This window comes from Hyalella azteca, unplaced genomic scaffold (assembly GCF_000764305.2).
Source record: "Hyalella azteca isolate HAZT.00-mixed unplaced genomic scaffold, Hazt_2.0.2 contig8909, whole genome shotgun sequence".
In the NCBI taxonomy this organism is placed as follows: Eukaryota; Metazoa; Arthropoda; class Malacostraca; order Amphipoda; family Hyalellidae; genus Hyalella; species Hyalella azteca.
Genome location: NW_025938992.1, coordinates 83,423 through 102,894, shown reverse-complemented (window position 1 = coordinate 102,894; position 19,472 = coordinate 83,423). Strand labels below are relative to the sequence as shown.

Sequence of the window (19,472 nt, the reverse complement as noted above, 5' to 3'; positions counted from 1 at the left end):
TGTAGCGGTAGCGGTAGCGCCCGCTACATTTAGAGCATGTAGCGGTAGCGGTAGCGCCGCTATATTTCAAAGTAGCGCTGCCCAGCTCTAAGTATGGACCATATGTTCAGTAGACATGGAGCTCAGAATTGTAGACAATTATAGTTCAGTTGCCATGCAGTTCATGATTTTAGTTTCATTAGCCATGCAATTCTTTAGCTATGAAATAATCATGATGCCACGTTGGAGGCCTGCACCAGCATCGTAATGCGGTGCCCCGACACTACGAGACTGTCGATAGCGGAGGCTCTCATCATTTAGGACGAGTCTCCTGCTATCAATTTGCAAACCGCCGGATTCGTCAGGACGTTGAAATCATTCTCGGATTAATTTGATTTTCAATTTTAAACCGTATCTACGATACTTTCTGTATGAAGTAATGTCATGTCCAAATTTCAATTTTAAGCGTTGTAATAACTCTTCACTTGCTTCATAACTTGAATATTGATATATTCGAAACGTCGCACTCCAGTAAAATGTCATTTGGTAATCTGCTTTTTGATCTCCAAGCACCTGCAAGAAATTTCGTTCGGCTCATAGAAAAAAAACAATAAGAAAATTGTTGATAAAAAGTACGCTCTGGTCTTCAATCAAACCTATATATTACCGCGACAATCATTAGTTGACGTTTTTCAATTAGTTATTTAAGGTAAAAGAACCTTTCCTGGCTGGACCTATTCTAGTAAAATTGTAAAAAGTGTCTAAAAAACATTTTTCACACCTCTAACCCTAATTCTAACCCCAGCCTATAACGAGAATTTCGTTAATTAGCATGTCGCATAATAGCGTTCATCTTTTTTTGTGTCGCACTATTAGCAAATACTGATCATAGGTAGATTCTGTAACATGGGTGCATTGCGAGATAGTAATTAGGAATTTAAAAGCAAAAACAATACCACAAAAATTCACCATATCTTTATAAGAGAAAACGTTTCGGAGTCCAGCTCCATCGTCAGTTCACAAAAATCAGTTCAGAAGAAGTTCAGATCTAGAAACACAAATACATTACGGTGGAGATAGTAATTGCGCGACATTTTGTAGCACAATGTGCCAAATATGTCGCGCTATTGTCTAAAGTATGAGTAACGTTTTGATCGAACAATTCCGCGACACGGTTTTCGGGAACTCTTAACAAACGTGTCGCACAACAACCATACTTATCAATAATATATATATACATGATATATTGTCAAAACCATGCTGATTGGCTGTTCACAACAGGCTCCACGTCCCCCAACCCCCACTCCTCATGAGGCCGTGGACAATCCCCCACTCCCCTACCGGGGAGAGCTTCGAGGCCCCCAGCGACACCCCGGGGTGCATCTCCGTCGCGGTGTTCCCGGTAATTCCTTGAATAATTAATATTATTCATCGACTCACGTCGATAAAATAATAACATAATAATAGCCTATACTACCTGCACGCACGTAAACCAATACGGAATATAAATAGGAATATATAATTAAATTATTTTTTGTAATAAATCAGGTAATAATAAACTAATATGACTTGCACGTAAACTGATTTCTTTGGACCGAAAATTAGGTATTGGTTGGAGAATTAAAATTTACAATTGTTAATTTGATTGAACGGCGTGCGGTTTCAGCTGTACAACGCATAATTGATTACCTTGAAAGGATCATAATGATAAATCATTTCCGTACGATAGTTTTATAATTCCTAGATTCTTTTTGTTTACTTCTGATGATTGCCATGTTTTACAGTGAATCTGTTGAAAAATTTTCTCGACATCTGTGTGCACTGTTTATGTAAGAGTCGTAATTACACATATTTTGTTTTACACTCACAGATGAATGGGTTAATCTTATTCTAGTTTAATATCGCTTCCTTATATCAATAATCATAATTGTTATAATTGTATTCAGACGGCACCAGCGCTTGTCAATCTAGACACGAAGCCGTACTCGGGCGCCCACGTCGAAGTATTCAGGATAATTATGCACGCCCTGAAGTGGTGGTGAGTGTGGGAAGAGGTTATATATCTAAGATATATCCCCCATTTACATATAGTTAAAATATGTCCTTAAATGATAACAGGGGGAAAGGCCATTTAAATTGGTAGTGGAAGGTGTCTAGAATATAATATTGAACCTCACCCCTCAGGTAAAGACTGGAAGAAGGTGTCAAAAATATGTAGTGTGGGAAGGCACCTGTGAGATGGGGAGTGGAAGAAGGTGCCTGGGATATAGTGTGGGAAGTACAGTAAGCACGTCTATATAGCAGATCATATCCGTAACATCAAAAGGTTGTTTCGTTAAAAAATTATCTACAAATTTATATTCAACAAAACTCAATACTAATGTGTACGATAGTGCTTGTGTTAATTTGGTAATTTATCGGTAAGATAGCCTTGATGCTGCAGCCAGCAACAATTTGTTCAGACTTCATTAAAATTGTTAACAAATTGTAAAAGTTAAGAGGCCGAAAAAAAATCTCCCCTGTGTCGCAGCTACTACTTCGTGACCGTACCTGACCTGAGCGTGGGCCTCGAGGTGAACGGCTCCTACAACGGGGCGACGGGCATGGTGCAGCGCAGGGTCTGTGGCAGTCCAATGTTGAGTGATGCCAGCATGTTGGGATCACTAAGAATTTCACATCATACAATATTGTATGATCATAAACTTTAGCCTCATTAAATATTGCAAATCACCGTATGATGTTCGGTACTCTCCGGCCTCTGGTATCAATAAATATTGCACATCACCGTATAATGTCTGATGATCTCTGGTCTCCGTCATCAATCATCACTGAATATTGCACTTCAGCATACAATATTTTAAGATCTTAACGTATTTAGTTGAGGGATCTCATCGATGAACATTTGAACTGTTATGAATTTGACTAACTCTCGGGAGACTGAGCAATAGTATTTGTCATTCATTCATGTTCAGCAATCCACATTGTTAAAAAAATCACCTTTAAACGGTATAACCGGTAATTTAGTGGCCGGCCGTAAGATGAAAAAAAAAACAGATTGTTGCCGTTTTTTCCAACTTAACACTAGAAGCCCGCACCACATCTTTAAAAAAAACGGCGATGCGGTTTATTTACACGGAGCAGCCGGCCATGTACTATAGAACGCCGGTCACACCGTTTTTTCACGGTTATTTCGAAGACTGCAGATTTTGTAATACCCGACTCGAAATGATCTCCGTTAGAAATACATATGCGATTTTTTAAACTCTATCCTACTCATAATTATAAATAGTTTTGCCGAGTAGAATGAACAGTATGTCTACTTATTTGATTCGCTTGACTTATTTCCGAGTAGGGAAAATGCACGGTGCAAAGAATTCCATATCATATGTGAATAGACACACCAAGCTCAGTCACCGGCGATATGAGCATTAATGAAATCCTTGTCATTATCGAAAGGTCTTAATAATTTCCATTTAAATTTTAAACTGCTTGCTGACGATGATTTTATAGAGCTGCCTGGCGCCAACATAGCACAGCCCTTTATCGTTAGTCTGACTTGTATGAAGGCAATTTCATAACTGGCAGTTAATAAATTGGCACAGGACAACCACCATTTATTAATTTCAATAAATTTTCTGAGCGCAGGAAGTTGACATGATGCTCGGACCAGTAGTAGTGCACTTCTTCAGGATGGAAGTACTGGACTACGCCCCAGCAGTTTTGAAAATTGATAACTACTTCCTGTACCGCCGCATCACGAGCATCCAACCTGACATCCTCATCTTAACAAAGCCCTTCATGTTCGAGGTAAGCATCAGAAAACAAATTACATGCACTTCTTTTGATTCATTAGAAATTAACGTGAGCTTGGCTCTGCGTGGCCAAATGGTTACGTTCATCAAGATTGAAGGAACGAGTTGGAAGATTCGAGACCATATATAACTGGTTGTACAAATTCTGGTCAGAAAAACAGGCCAACATGGCTTAAAAAATAGTTACTCCACTATGTATATATTAAAGGTATCACATCGCAGTTTCTTGACAATGTTTGTGAATTCAAACTAGTCTAAATATATCGATATTTGTACATAATATTAAACTTGGTCACATTTCTGCGAAAGGATGACAATCCGTCATTACATATACATTTGCGATAAAATCTGGATAAAAACAAAAAACTTATTTTCTATGTATTGATTATGGAGTAAGATTATTCAAATATGAACGTCACTATTATTACTTTCAACCCATTCAACGGTAATGACTTTTCAGATTTTGAAATTAAAATTCGTTATTTTTAAACATAAAAACTATTAACCGACGAACTCTGCACAATAGCAAAAAATTGTTAACAAATTATTATAAAAGAAAGTAATCTTTGTATTATAGGGTATAAAATTAGGTAAACATTAGGAGTAAAAATAGCGATTTAAACATTTAATATAAATTTTTTCTGAAGTATTTATTAAAATTTGATCGGGAGAATAAATTGGCACTAAATGAACGTACTATTAGTCCAAATCATTCTGCTGCCAACATTAAGGATTTAAATAAAGCCCGTTGGTCATGATCAAGATTTAAATTCAATTATTACATCACATGAACTGAAGTATTGATTTTAAGTTTTTTTAGCGACAAATTTCAGTAAAAATAGCTCAAGATATTTAGAATAGATTATAAAAATTTGGTTGGTGCCCCGAATGTTACTGAAAATATAGTCAACCTTTGATTCAAAACAAATCCTCGATTATGATCAGTTCCAATTCATCGTAACCTGAAAAAGACAAAATTTATGCAAGATAACTCGATAGTTTCAGGAACCTCTGTGATGAGATAATTACTGTTCACTAATCAACTAATGTCTATTCCTGGAATGAATTGCAGCATCTGGTGAACAATATATAAAATGCAGTAGATGAAATGTATAAATTAATTAAATTTGTACATGAATCAACTATTTTCTCAATATATGCATTCTTATCACATGAGCGTATTTTTTGTGAAGGTTTGGGTTTGCGTGCTGCTGTCGGTGCTGATTGTCGGGGTGGCGGCTGGGTTGCTGGGGCTTGCTGTTTCCCGCTTTCTGTGAGTTGGCTCCTAACTTAGTCGAAACTAGAAACTCTGTGCACAAACGGAATCCCAAGTTCAGGAGGTTGTTCCATCAAAACTCGCCTAACCCTCTACCGCCGTAGGTCACTCTCCGGGAACATTCCATACGTAAACTATTGAGTGTAGCAAACTGAAGACGTCTGTACGCAACAGAGAACATTTTGAATTGTCGTACGTGGTGGCAACCATCTGTGTAAGTCATTTTGCGCTCACTAGAACGTATCTTTTTTGGGTAGGCTTGTGTAACAATTTTGCTCCGGTTACTCACGTTCGTCGGTAGAGGGTTAAGTACACAAAGTAGCCATGTTACATGTGTAAGTTAACCGGAAACACCGCCGCGAAGTTGAAATATTTAGGAGTAGCGTGCCGACTTGGTGTAGACTTTCGTACTAATCCTAAACACAATGGCTAAAGAGTCGCTCTTTGGTCCGGCTCTAAATTCCCTTGCGTTGGAGAGAGGAGAAGGACAATGAACACAAGAAACTTTTCGTAGTATCCTGGTAATCTTCAGGCGAATTACAAGGTTCTTCATACGAGGCGCACAAATTATTATTCGTCTTAGTCCAAAAATTCACGGAAAAAGGCTTGACACTTCAGGAGTACAAACAGCCGAGAAACCACACAGTATGAGCCCTAATAAACAGTTGAGAATAACAAAATGGATAGCAAATGGTACGAGAACTAGCAGCACCGAGATGCCAACAACCAGCCGCAGAGACTAGGTGTTCTAGCCCTAATGCACCGCAAGAATCACAAAGATGGACAGCAAATGGTACGGGAACTAACAGAACCAAGATGCTAAGAATCAGCCGCAGAGACTAGGTGTTCTAGCCCTAGTGCACCGCAACGAGTCACAAAACGGACAGCAAATGGTACGGGAACTAGCCGCACCGAGATGCCGACGACCAGCCGCAGAGACTAGGGGTTCTAGCCCTAATATACTGCCAAATCGCAAAAACGGACAGCAAATGGTAATGGGGACTGATGGCACTGGGATGCCGACAACGAACCGCAGAGACTAGGGGTTCAAGCCCTAATACACTGCCAAATCACAAAACGGGCAGCAAATGGTACGGGAACTAACCGCACCGAAACGCCGATAACGAACTGCAGAGACTAGGGGTTCTAGCCCTAATACACTGCCAAATCACAAAAACGGACAGCAAATGGTACGGGAACTAACCGCGCCGAGATGCCGACGACCAGTTGCAGTGACTAGAGGTTCTAGCTCTAATACACTGCCAAATTCCGATTACTCCCGAGCGTGGAAGGTGTTGACTCCCACGACACGAGAGGCCCGAACGGTACCGCAGAAGCTGTACCAGAACGCTGACAAATATACTCGAGTGCATAGGTTATTAGTCCCCACAACACGAGAAGTGCTCGGCATGGAAACTAGCCGTACCAGAGCGCTACCAGCAACTGGAACTAACCAAGAACTCCACCTATGCCGTTATTAGTCCGTTAGAGGAACTCATAATTAAGAGACATTTCCTGAACTACGGTGGAGTTTATTCTTGGAAGCCCAGATCTGGCTACTTGAATTCGAGTCGAAACATATGCACCCCAACCCAGTAACACAGAGAACACACAACTTTCCCGCGAGGGTAACTCAGAAAGAGTTACCCTATATTGTCTAGCTTCCTTACGCAAGATGGCTGCCTAGCCGTCTTTACTGTAACGATAGTATAGTAGGTTGACAGCACTGATTCTCGGACAACAGCAAATCATTACGAGTATCACAAAAGAATTAAGTCCTTAGACAAAATAATTGCACATTAAAATGAATAAATCATAGGTCAAGTAATATTTAACGATTAACACATCATAGAAATAAGTCTAAACGTGTCAGGGCTAGCCGACGAAGCATGGCGCCTAGCAGACGATCGCAACGCAACGCTATAGACAGATATCACAGCAAAGGAGACTCCTTGTTTCAGTCATAAAATATATATATGTTTACGCATTAGTTAATCTTACACAAGTTAAATCTCTCGAGTAAAATCAGAAGCGAAACAATGTTCTAAAGAATATATTTCATACAATTGTGTTCCGTCTTACACTCAGCGGTCGATTTCTCGTCTTTGAGAGGCGGATTTAGCTTGGAAAGCCGTCATTGAATTGCTGACACTTACGAACACGTAACTATATACGATGGTACGGCATTCCGATTTTCATTCATGACCAAAACGTAACGCAAAAATCGAAGATAAATGTATCAGGCCCATCTTTGGTTAGTTTTTTGGTTCTATACTACCATTTTCAGATTCGCAAAAGTTGTACAAAACTTTAGCGGGCCCTCGCTTTTCAGTGGAAGGAAAAATTGCATTACACCGGAGAAATAATGTCAAGGAAACGGCTTTAATATACTGAGTTTACTGAATCTCAATTGTGTTGAGTGAACACAATAGTTGAGAAAAAAGAGGTTTGGCCTGAGCTGCTGCCCGGTGGAAGTCCTCGGTAAATCGGGAGCCTGAGCTTCACATGGCTAGCGCAAGCCAGCCAGGTAGCACAGAAAAACTGACGCGCTAATTTCCGTGCCGCCCATCCTGTCAAAACAAAAGCCAACTGATTTTAATGTAACGAAAGCCAAAAATGTAAAATTAAAACAAGCTGAATATTAGGGTCCGAAATATTATCAAATGCCTAAATTTACGAACCTAGTAACTATGCTCTTGAAATTCAAATGGTAATCTTAAAATAAGAGATTTATAGAACAAATTGGCTTTCTAAGGAATGTACATAGCCAGTTGGAAGACATGACTGGTTTAATTATTTGGGTTGAGAGTAGTGAAGGGAAGACTTATCCATAATGGAAAACCGGCCGAAGCCACAAGTTGCCACAACACCCTGAGCTTTAGTGACGGACAATCAACCTGCAGCATCCGGTCCTCTCCTCAGCTCTCGCAGAGACACGTCCTCCGTAAGAAGACGAACAGATGTCGCAGTCTCCAGATGGCCCCTACACCTCGAGGCCACCACCTCAGACGTGACGCACGCTAGAGATCACACTCCATAGTTGCGCCGATGAAGCGGACGAAACACGAAGGTATGGCGTAGTTGGCAGTCGACAGGAATCTGACTGGTGGGCTGTCTCTGAATCTGACTAGAGGTTGGACTTAGCTTCTAGCTTCAAATGTGGATTTGAAGAAATGCGGAAGATTGCCCACACCAATGCAAGAAATGTTGGGAAACCGTAGCCGGCCAAATAAAATCACAACTAACTCAAACCCAAACAATAAAATTCCAACTGGAAATATCCTGGTGCAGATAAGAATTTATACAAAAGTACATGCAATATTCCAAGTTATCTCGATGTTTACGTTGAATTTCATCAAGAGTTTGCACAGAGCTCGCGATGGCCATACCACGGGTCTCCGGGGTTCCCTGTCGAAGACTGAAATTGGCTCTCGAGGCTTCGTATGGGCGCTGCAGATATTTCTGTCACAAGGTGAATTACGTACTACGGATCACTATATTGTTCTGACAATTACTCCGAATTTGAATATTCATGGGTGGAAAATGCTAGTAAATAAAAGTCTATACTTGGGATTAGGCACAGTATTTATTACTTTAAATCGTACCAGATTCGAAACACTCGCCCGGCTGGAAGGCGGGGCGAACGCTTGGTGCCTTCTGGCTCTTCGTGAGCTTCATGATCGGTGCCATGTACAAGTGTAACCTCAGCGCCATCCTCATCAACGATAAGGTTGGTTAACATGACGAGCTATTGTTTCAAGAGAAGTCTGGTCTTCAAGCAGAGACGTGGCATCATGACTTGAGTGTTATCATGACGCAGTCAGTTATCGAAATGAGGTTCGAAGTTACAAGGTCGGCTTCTAGATAAAGTGTAAAAAAGTGTGATCGTCGATGAATCAAGTTTGTCAAGAAAAATTTTTTATCGTCAAGAGGAGACTGGTAATAGGAGCTAGGCAGGTTGTGATGGCGAAACTAACTGATGAGCATTGAGACAAGTCGCGTAGCCAAGATAGAATCGATCATCGAGGCAAAGTAAGAGGTCTAGCTAGATCTGGGCGAAGCAGTGCTGGTTTCATCAATTTAAGGTCGATCGCTAACGCGATCCATCCTGTTCCTGTAAAATATAACTGATAAACTGCGATTTCTGCAATTTCGTAATTCATCATTACCTCCAAATAAACTTTTATTTTTTTATCTATGTCGTTCTCATGGCCTTATATCATGGCAGGTCAAACTACCGTTCAGCAATGACGAGGAGTTCGTCAGCCAGAAGGACTACAAATTGACGTGGATCGCCGGCATGATCTATACCCCTTACCTCGAGGTATGACCAAGGCCACCTCGAGGTACCATCGAGACCGTGTTATGTACTCGATAATCACAATATTCTTTCTCTCAAAATATTATGGCGTGGTGCTTTCACCACCTTGGTGAAGCATCACCATGGGTTGATGTCCCTAAATGAAAATTGGATACTTCGTTTTTTTTTCATCGAACAAGTGTCAGATTTGATCAGGAGTCGCTAAGCCCTGTAGTTTTCACAATTCTTTGAAATTCGTGAACAATAATCCTTTTAATAATTTTCATCCGCATCCATCTGATATTTAACAGGCCAGTTATCTCGAACGTGATATTTAGCACTTTGAAGAGAGTTTATTTATTCATATACACTTCTATATTATTAGTATATGTAATGAAATGAATCAATTATCTACGAGACGTTAAGACCTGGTACCGGCAATTGATATGATAGTACACATAAAGTTTACACATTATTTCTAGCAAATTAAATCTTCACAAGGAAGGACCACGTTACACTCTAATATGAATAACTTGTGAAGGGGCTTGCGAAGACCGAACCGAATAACGTCTTGGGCAAGCTGTGGGCTCTAAGAGACGGCAACCCGACGCCCACGGCAGAGCTTGTTGACAAGATCCTAAAAAAACGAGTTACGGGTGAGTTGAAATTGTAGACATAGAGACGGGGCAGATAATGTGTATGGTATACACTGGGTGAGGCTAAACTCGGTGAAAATTTTTTTTGCGCATTTTCTCATTTATGGAAAAAAGGCGCTATTATGCTCGTCATGTCCGTCCGTCCGTCTGTCTGTCCGTGAATTCACGGACGGACGAGAAAATGCGCTCTCTGTCATTCACTGCAGTGAGTATACAGATCTAATCTTTTTATTTGATAAAGTCCTCAGGAAGAGAGTTGCGAGAGAGTTGTTACCTTGGACATAGAGTTACCGCGGGGCACATGACGTTTATACAGACTGGGTGTGGGTATACTTTATCCAAATAAAATTTTTGCTTGACATGGTCCTTATAAAAGTTGCGGGTGAGTTGAGTTGGATTTATGGGCCGATTTTTTAGCCTTTTAATCCATGGAGAACTCGCTTTTTTCATTTTATCAATGAAGAACCCATTTTTAGTTTTTTTTATCCACGGTGTACCCATTTTGATCTTTTTATTCACGGATAACCCATTTTTATCCTTTTTATTCACGGAGAACCAAAATTTTTTATCCTTTTTATTCACGGAGAACCAAAATTTTTTATCCGTTTTTAAGCGTTTTATTTTATTTTTAACTTTTTAAGCACGGTTCATTCGGCATTTGCCGCTGCTCTTAAAGGGTGTAGGCAAACTTGTGGAGTGTGGGCCCAAATCCAAATCCATGAAGGACCAACATGTAATCCGTTATATTTTATGTTGAAATTTTAGCCAGTTAATAAAAAGCCTGTACACACTTGTGTCATCGTCTGTACGCTCAAATTCTCTTAATTAAAAAACGGACCAAAGTTCTCAATATTCAGTTGGAATGTGTACTGTTTCCACGCAAGTATATATCTACGTAAGCCATGCTAATATTAGCTTATATTATATGCTGTTTATAGATAATTATATAGCCGTTGATTTGCAGTCCGAGATATCGATATGACAAGAATTACGATGCTGAAACATTGAGCAAAACATGAATGGTCTCTTCGCCATCATAACATTACTATCGTGAAGATATCGGCTCGGTAACAGTTAGATGTCGTAAACTCCAGCAGATTTTGCCATTTTTGTCACAGAAATTTTGTGAATGTTTCAGAAATGTTTGTATAAGTGTGCATTAATTGACTAATGGGAGAAACCTCATTATAATTGATAATTTTTAACAACTTGAATGCCATTTTTCTATTAAAGCGGTTGTCCCTTCGCTGTGGTCCGAAAGTTTCATGGCTGATGACTTCTCAAAGGTGAACAAAAACTGCTTTAACAAATAATATAAATCATCACTTAATTTTATTGAAAAAAAAATCAAAATTTTGATAAATTCTTGAAAATTCATCCTTCAAAAAACTTGCACCGAACTTCTCAAAATCTTCACACCAATAAAAGAACTAATTTGAGGACAAATCTCATAATATATGAACGACGAGACCTGCAAAAAATGCTAGATTTCCCAGTACGTTTTAAATTATCATAACACTTTACATAATATTATTTTCTTACATATTTTTATATTATTATGTAATATTGAATTTATGTATTGATATATATATATAATTAATAAAAAAGTTTTTAATTTTTCTTAATATTCGTTAACAGCACGGCGACTGTCACCTAGTTTCGGTCAAGTCAAACTTGGTGTATTCGTACATGACCTTTGGATATCCCAAAAACTCGCCTCTCAAGAATGCCATGGACTTCATGTATGTATTGATAATAATGACCAACGATTCTTTAATTTCGATTTACTAAAGTTTTTTCTTCGTATAGTACAATTAAACCAAATTAAACAGTTATATGGATTGAAATGCGAATCCATTGATGGAACCGCATTGATAATTATATTTCGCTGATATTTGTTTCCTTCATTTCCTGATGTACATCTTAGTAATCTTATTTTCATATGTATGTATATATATGACCATAATGGCGTGAAATATGCGATGACCATAATTATGCGTAAATCATGTACACCGAAACATTTCAATATGTTTAGGCTCAAGAAAATAACAAAATAAAAGGAAATAAATAAGTTGTCACAGAGCATTTTTACTTGTGGCAGGACTTTGCGTGTGATCGAGACTGGCCTGCCAGATTATCTACAAAAGAAGTACCTCTGGAATTCGACCTGGTGCACCAAGACTGATAATAATTTCAGTGAATCGCGGGCTCTGACAGTTAAGGACTTCCTTGGGATCTTTCTCGTCTATGGCATCGGTGAGTCACGCCTACTAATTTATCTAACAAATTTGTAACTTAATGTAACTTATCGAAGACTAACTTCAAGTAACTAATACATAACCGCGCTCGCTGACAGTTAGGACCATTTAGGGCTCTATATCAGCTATGGCATCGATGAGTCACGTCAGCAAATTCAGTTCGTTTGTGAGTATTCAGCATAGAACTTCCACATTCTCTTGTATTCCAGAGTAATTCACATTCATTGAAATTTAGTTTTTGCGTTCGGGAATACAATAAATTCTTTGTGCAAGTATAGTAGTATCATCTTCAGAAAGACTGCCTGTATCGGCTGTCCTCGTCTTTTGTTATCGCGCCATAAAATCGAACGCGTGGCGTGAGTTCTCATGCCGGAGGGCATATTTGAAATTAGCGCTGCGTACCAGAATTATCGCGAATTACAGAATACTAATATTTGTTATTACCAGATCCTAAAAATATTGCTAACATTGTTAGATAATGTAAATATTAAGACTGGCCATGATGAACTGGCTTACAATGTTGATTAAATTAACTTTTATTTAGTCTATTTGACGTAGACTATCGGCCGTGGTTCACAGGTGAATTGTACATAATTGAGGCATTAAAAGATATAAACATACTGGATCATTCTATAAAATACTCTTGAATTACTACAAAACTTTAGTTACTTTTTTTCCCGGGACTTGAATGTCATTGCTCCTTAAAATAGATGATTAGTATCTACACAAAAGAAAATAATATTATCAATTTTTATATGGCATAAGTAAAACTTTAATTCCAAATCAGTGATTACTTGGTTAAATTATATTAAATTAGAAACCTAATCATCATCTTGAAGCATTATTAACGTTAACCAGAGAGCATATTCAGAAATGACTCACAATAATAACAATATAATAATAGCGGTACCAGCGTTTATTAGGCCGTAGGCCTGTTGCCGATTCTTGACATCGCAGAACATCCACATATTGTTGCGGTCTCGAATTCTCAACTCACTGATTCAAATTCTGCTGTGCTTAACCGCCCGGCATCCTTGCCGATTCTGACCAGAAACTGGCGCACAAAGCTGGGATCGAACCCGCGCATCTCTACGCCAATCTTGGTACTCTGAACTGTAACCACTGGGCCAATAACCAATAAAATAAAACAATTTTAAGATTAAAAATAAGACTGGCCTGCGATTTGTGATTTGCATCAAGCAGGCATCGCTGTCGCTTCTGTGGTCTTTGCTGTGGAGGTGNATTTTGTCTTGACCTGCTGTAGGCATTTGGTGTTTCTCTTAATTCTTGCATAACTGACAGCTTGATTTGGTAAACTTTTATCAGGAAATGAACAAAGAAATATCCATTTATAACCACGCAAATGACGCAATATTGTTTTTTGAAGATGGCAAAATAGGCTTGTTTAAAAATTAAACAACGCGGGTTAATAGCCAAACAATTTATTGATTTGAATTTTCAGGGTCAAACTATATTCTTCAGCCACGTTGGTTGATCAAAAGGCAGGTTTAAGGATGTAAATTCAATTTATTAATGATGTTTTAAATGTAATCACATTCATTCCAAGTTTTAGGAAGCATTAAATACAGAAATTTTGGTACATGAAACACGTATATATTATTTTATACAATAAGAAAATTTGGAACTGTGATAATAACTCTAAATCAATCTCAAACTCAAAGCTTAAAAAATACGGTAGTTATGAGATGTATACCTGGAATCCTATCCGTAGACCGCAGAGATGAGGGCTTTACTTATTATCCCGCAGATGATGTCACTAGTCAGGCCATTGCAAGATGATGATGCTGGTGGGTTCTTGCAGGTAGCCTTTTGAATTCCACACAGATTTTTGAAGAAGTTGCTTTTGAGTTGCACAGATTTTTGAGATGAAGTTGCTCTATCTATTCTAAGGGTACGCACACAATGGAAGCAATTTTGCCCGCGCGGGCAACCTGCTCCAACCTGCCACAAGAATGAACATAGCATTGTAGCAACTTCCCGCCTGACTTCTTTGATCAATCCACCTAAGAAATAGTTCATTTTTGTGTTAACTTCGTTATAGCCTTTTTGCTCCTTGTCAGTTCAACACCAGCCCTGTACCAGTAAACAATAAACTTGAATCACAGCTTACTCCAGCCTCTCCCTAGCCTCTGAGTGTCTAGAAAACCTTTATTACTGCAGTTGTCAGATCAATCTTTACAGCATAATAATGTAAGTGTTCACAGTGAAAACCTGTAAGAATAGGCTTCTGTATTCTATGGTTTCGGGCGCCAGCCTGAGCAGGTAACCAGTACGCTGGCAACCTGCTTTCACTGTGTGCGTACCCTAATGCTGTGAGACATGTCCGGTGGCAAGTTTGTCTCAGGACTCAGGTGATCGATAGGATAAATGACTGATTAATGTTGTAGTAGTTATTCCAATTAAGTCCACGCAGTAACAAAGTCTACAACATTTTTTGAAGCTAAATTCATAGATTATTACAGACAAAATTATACCCCATTATTTTTTAATTTGAAGTCAACCCCAATTCGAGAATTCATTGTCTCTAATGATTGAACTTGGTTTTTTGAAAGGTAAACAAGCTGAGAAGATAACCTAGCCAATATTATAGAATCCAGATTGACTTTAATTGTAGCCCTCTGCAGGTCTGCCCAAGTTAAGAAAAAAATTAGAAAACATTCATCAATAAATGCATTATTACATTTTCCAGAAATATTTTTTAGTAAAAACTCCAAATTTATTAGTATGAAGTTGAAATGAAAAAAAGTGCACCAGTGCAACTTACTTGTATATACTAGGTCCCTTTAGTTTACTTAGTCCAAATCCATTATTGTGGTCAAATGCAAATACAATTATTAGGACTCGAAAAAATATTTAAAATCTGATCTCTAACAAGAGTTATATTCGAGAGATCAATAAAAATATAAATAATTAGAAATATATATTTTTATTATATATTACATTTACTTTTATTTTAGTCTATTTGACGTAGACCATCAGCCAGGGTTCAAAGGTGACGTACATAATTAATACAATAATTATAATAAAATAACATATAGCGGTTTCAGCGTTTATATAGCTTGTCGCCGATTCTTGACATCGCAGAACATCAACAGCTTAATTGTTGCGGGCTTGAACTCGCCACTCACTGCTTCAAATTTTCTCTGCTTAACCGCTCGGCCTCCATGCCGATTCTGACCAGAAACTGGTGCACAGAGCTTGGATCGAACCCGCGCCTCTCTGCTCCAATCCTGGTACTCTGAACTTTAACCACTGGGCCACCCTGCCCATCAAGGCACTAATATATATAAAAATGTTTTTTCATTCTAATAATACTGTTGAGACCCCCGGGCAAGACTCCCCGTGCAAGAACGGAGTGTCCGAAATTTATTAACTAGCAAGTAATGGCTCATTAATACACACTTGAAGATACCTTAAGTCAATTAAGTCCACGCAGTAACAAAGTCTACAATATTTTTTGAAGCAAGATTCATAGATTACTCCAGACAAAATTATACCCCATTATTTTTTAATTTGAAGTCAACCCCAATTCGAGAATTCATTGTCTCTAATGATTGAACTTGGTTTTTTGAAAGGTAAACAAGCTGAGAAGATAACCTAGCCAATATTATAGAATCCAGATTGACTTTAATTGTAGCCCTCTGCAGGTCTGCCCAAGTTAAGAAAAAAATTAGAAAACATTCATCAATAAATGCATTATTACATTTTCCAGAAATATTTTTTAGTAAAAACTCCAAATTTATTAGTATGAAGTTGAAATGAAAAAAAGTGCACCAGTGCAACTTACTTGTATATACTAGGTCCCTTTAGTTTACTTAGTCCAAATCCATTATTGTGGTCAAATGCAAATACAATTATTAGGACTCGAAAAAATATTTAAAATCTGATCTCTAACAAGAGTTATATTCGAGAGATCAATAAAAATATAAATAATTAGAAATATATATTTTTATTATATATTACATTTACTTTTATTTTAGTCTATTTGACGTAGACCATCAGCCAGGGTTCAAAGGTGACGTACATAATTAATACAATAATTATAATAAAATAACATATAGCGGTTTCAGCGTTTATATAGCTTGTCGCCGATTCTTGACATCGCAGAACATCAACAGCTTAATTGTTGCGGGCTTGAACTCGCCACTCACTGCTTCAAATTTTCTCTGCTTAACCGCTCGGCCTCCATGCCGATTCTGACCAGAAACTGGTGCACAGAGCTTGGATCGAACCCGCGCCTCTCTGCTCCAATCCTGGTACTCTGAACTTTAACCACTGGGCCACCCTGCCCATCAAGGCACTAATATATATAAAAATGTTTTTTCATTCTAATAATACTGTTGAGACCCCCGGGCAAGACTCCCCGTGCAAGAACGGAGTGTCCGAAATTTATTAACTAGCAAGTAATGGCTCATTAATACACACTTGAAGATACCTTAAGAATAATCGTATGACAGATATTGCTTAAATCTAAAAACGCGACCTGAGCAGGTGGGTCGAGGTGCGGCAGGTAGAGCTGGAGATGGGTCAGGATACTGCCCACTGGAGGTGCGTGGAAGATGTGGGGGCGGTAGGGAGGGCCGCGCCCTCCCTACAGAAAGTCGAAGTCAGAAGTTCGAAAGTTTGTTTGAGGATTTGTACTCAACACGTGCAGCACGCGGCTCTTAGCAATGGGTTTTTTCCACCCAGATCAGGGTTTTTTGAACCTCTCCTGGGTTTCTCGTGTAAATTTTTAGAAATATATTTATCATTCTTTGTTGCTGGAACAGTAAACACTGCTATAAAATATATTGGTTTACTTCCCTTAGGCACGAATAACGAACAGCAAGCTTGCAGCTTGAGAGACATGGTTGCGACGAGAGAGTTATGAATGAGAAATCTTGCGTGGAAAAATGTCCAGAAGTTTGTGTCGAATGGGAGCTGAATTTTAAATATTAAATCCAATAAACTGTTTGGGTTGATCAGACGCTCCTACGAGTGCCTAGATGCAGAAGCGATGAAGCTGTTGTTTGTTGCTGTCGTGCGCCCGAATCTAAAGGATGGAAACGCTGTTTGGTCACCGAAACTTGAGAAGGACAAGAATTTAGTCGTGTGTGTTCAAAGACGTGCAACAAGGATTTTTCCAGGCTTCAAGGGCAAGTCTTATGAAGAAAGATTGGAAATTATGAAGCTTCCCAGTCTCTGTTATCGACGTCTGAGTTATGACCTCATTGAAGTATACTGTACATGTATGATGTATATCAGTGGTTTATAAAGGTCTCAGGATTACTAGAACTTGAAACAAGAACCAACATCAGGTATCACAGCCAAAAACTAAAAAATAGCGATGTAACTCATCCATGCGACAACACTTTTTCGCGCTTCGAGTCACAGATATGTGGAACAGCCTCCCCTGATGATATTGTTGACGCTCCGAGTATGAACGCGTTCAAGAAGACTAGACAAGACTACGCAGGAGCATATGTTTAGTCTTGAAATGCCTCGTACATAACGGAACAATAAAGTCTAGAAACGATTTCAAACCACCGTCTGTTGAAAAGATTTGATCAATAGGCCTGTTTTTTAGATCTGTGAAAAAGTCACAAAAAACACAAGAATAGGCGACAGTCCTATCAAGGCTTATTCTTCAACGCCGAAGATACTATTCTACTAAATAAAATGAGTTTTATTTGTGAAATGTACATTTGTGTTTAACCTCTCTTTATTTAAATTGCTGCATACCAAATATTAAGGATGAGGTGTTATTTCCGTGAGTTGGTGGGGGGGGGGGGCGCTAGGAATTCACTGAGTAGCAAAGGGGGCGCCACTGGGTTGAAGGTACTTTGGAAGGTATCATTTGCGAGTGTTGTTGCGACCCGCTGGAAGATGGAACACGTGAGATTTTTAAAACGCGGTAGAGTAAGAAGTTACAGCTTTATGGGAAGGGATTTTCGGTGTAGAAGTAGTGACAAGTGTAGGAGAAGTTGCAGGTAGAGGAGAAGTTAATCGAGCATGTTTCAGCCTGTCGATAGTGAATGCCGTTTCGCCTTATAGAAGTTTGAGTACGAAAAATTTTGGTTCTCGTCGAATTCCCTCAAATGGGCCTTGATATGGCGCTTCTAGTGGTTTACGGACCCTATCTATCCGCAACCAAACCTTGGGTGCGATGCAGAAATCCGCGGGGAGCCTAACTGGCGGAAGGGAGTGGCAGTCGCCGTCAGCAAAGTTGTGGAAGTCTATCTTTCCCATTTCTCGTACTAAGAAGTCAAGGGTGTCGGAATTAGTTGGGTTAGTAGTGTCGGCACTTACAGTCTGCTGAGGGCAAAACATGTAGCTGTCTCTTATACACATCTAGATGTGTATAAGAGACAGCGTCTGGTCTCTGCACGTCTGGTCTCTGCACGTCTGGTCTCTGCACGTCTGGTCTCTGCACGTCTGGTCTCTGCACGTCTGGTCTCTGCACGTCTGGTCTCTGCACGTCTGGTCTCTGCACGTCTGGTCTCTGCACGTCTGGTCTCTGCACGTCTGGTCTCTGCACGTCTGGTCTCTGCACGTCTGGTCTCTGCACGTCTGGTCTCTGCACGTCTGGTCTCTGCACGTCTGGTCTCTGCACGTCTGGTCTCTGCACGTCTGGTCTCTGCACGTCTGGTCTCTGCACGTCTGGTCTCTGCACGTCTGGTCTCTGCACGTCTGGTCTCTGCACGTCTGGTCTCTGCACGTCTGGTCTCTGCACGTCTGGTCTCTGCACGTCTGGTCTCTGCACGTCTGNCTGTCTCTTATACACATCTAGATGTGTATAAGAGACAGGATGAGAGGGATGCTTGAAGATCAGAAAAGTATCATCAATATACCTATTATAAAAAATCGGTTTAAAATCAATGGGACAATCGGCCAACCAAGAAACTTCATGAAAGCACATGAAAATGTTAGCGAGTGTGGGACCAAGTGGAAGGCCCATTCCTAAACCATCAACTTGCTTATAAAGTTTACCAGCGAAAATGAAAAAAGAGTTCATGACTGATAATTCTAAAATCTTTTTGAAAAGATTGCGGTTAAGACCGATCACCAGATCATTCACATCCTTGAACAAAGAGTTGAGGCAGATTTCAATAGTTTCTGCATCTGTCTCTTATACACATCTAGATGTGTATAAGAGACAAGCCATAGTCAGGTGCTGAACATCGGTAAAAT

At 39.3% G+C, this 19,472-nt stretch overlaps 2 protein-coding genes across 2 annotated transcripts; one reads left to right on the top strand and one right to left on the bottom strand.

Moving 5' to 3' along the window:
• Positions 1 to 1,288: 1,288 nt before the first annotated feature.
• On the top strand, positions 1,289 to 12,760 carry LOC108669837 (glutamate receptor ionotropic, delta-2). The gene is made up of 13 exons (XM_047881829.1): positions 1,289 to 1,381; positions 1,926 to 2,017; positions 2,510 to 2,597; positions 3,625 to 3,786; positions 4,985 to 5,064; positions 8,439 to 8,539; positions 8,676 to 8,797; positions 9,296 to 9,391; positions 9,909 to 10,023; positions 11,257 to 11,309; positions 11,662 to 11,765; positions 12,125 to 12,279; positions 12,729 to 12,760. The coding sequence occupies exons 1-13, from the start codon at positions 1,289 to 1,291 to the stop codon at positions 12,758 to 12,760; spliced, it is 1,293 nt and encodes a 430-aa protein (XP_047737785.1).
• A 5,872-nt stretch (positions 12,761 to 18,632) lies between these two features.
• LOC125178331 (keratin-associated protein 4-4-like) lies at positions 18,633 to 19,067 on the bottom strand. Its single transcript, XM_047881828.1, has one exon. The coding sequence runs from the start codon at positions 19,065 to 19,067 to the stop codon at positions 18,633 to 18,635; it is 435 nt and encodes a 144-aa protein (XP_047737784.1).
• Positions 19,068 to 19,472: the final 405 nt, after the last annotated feature.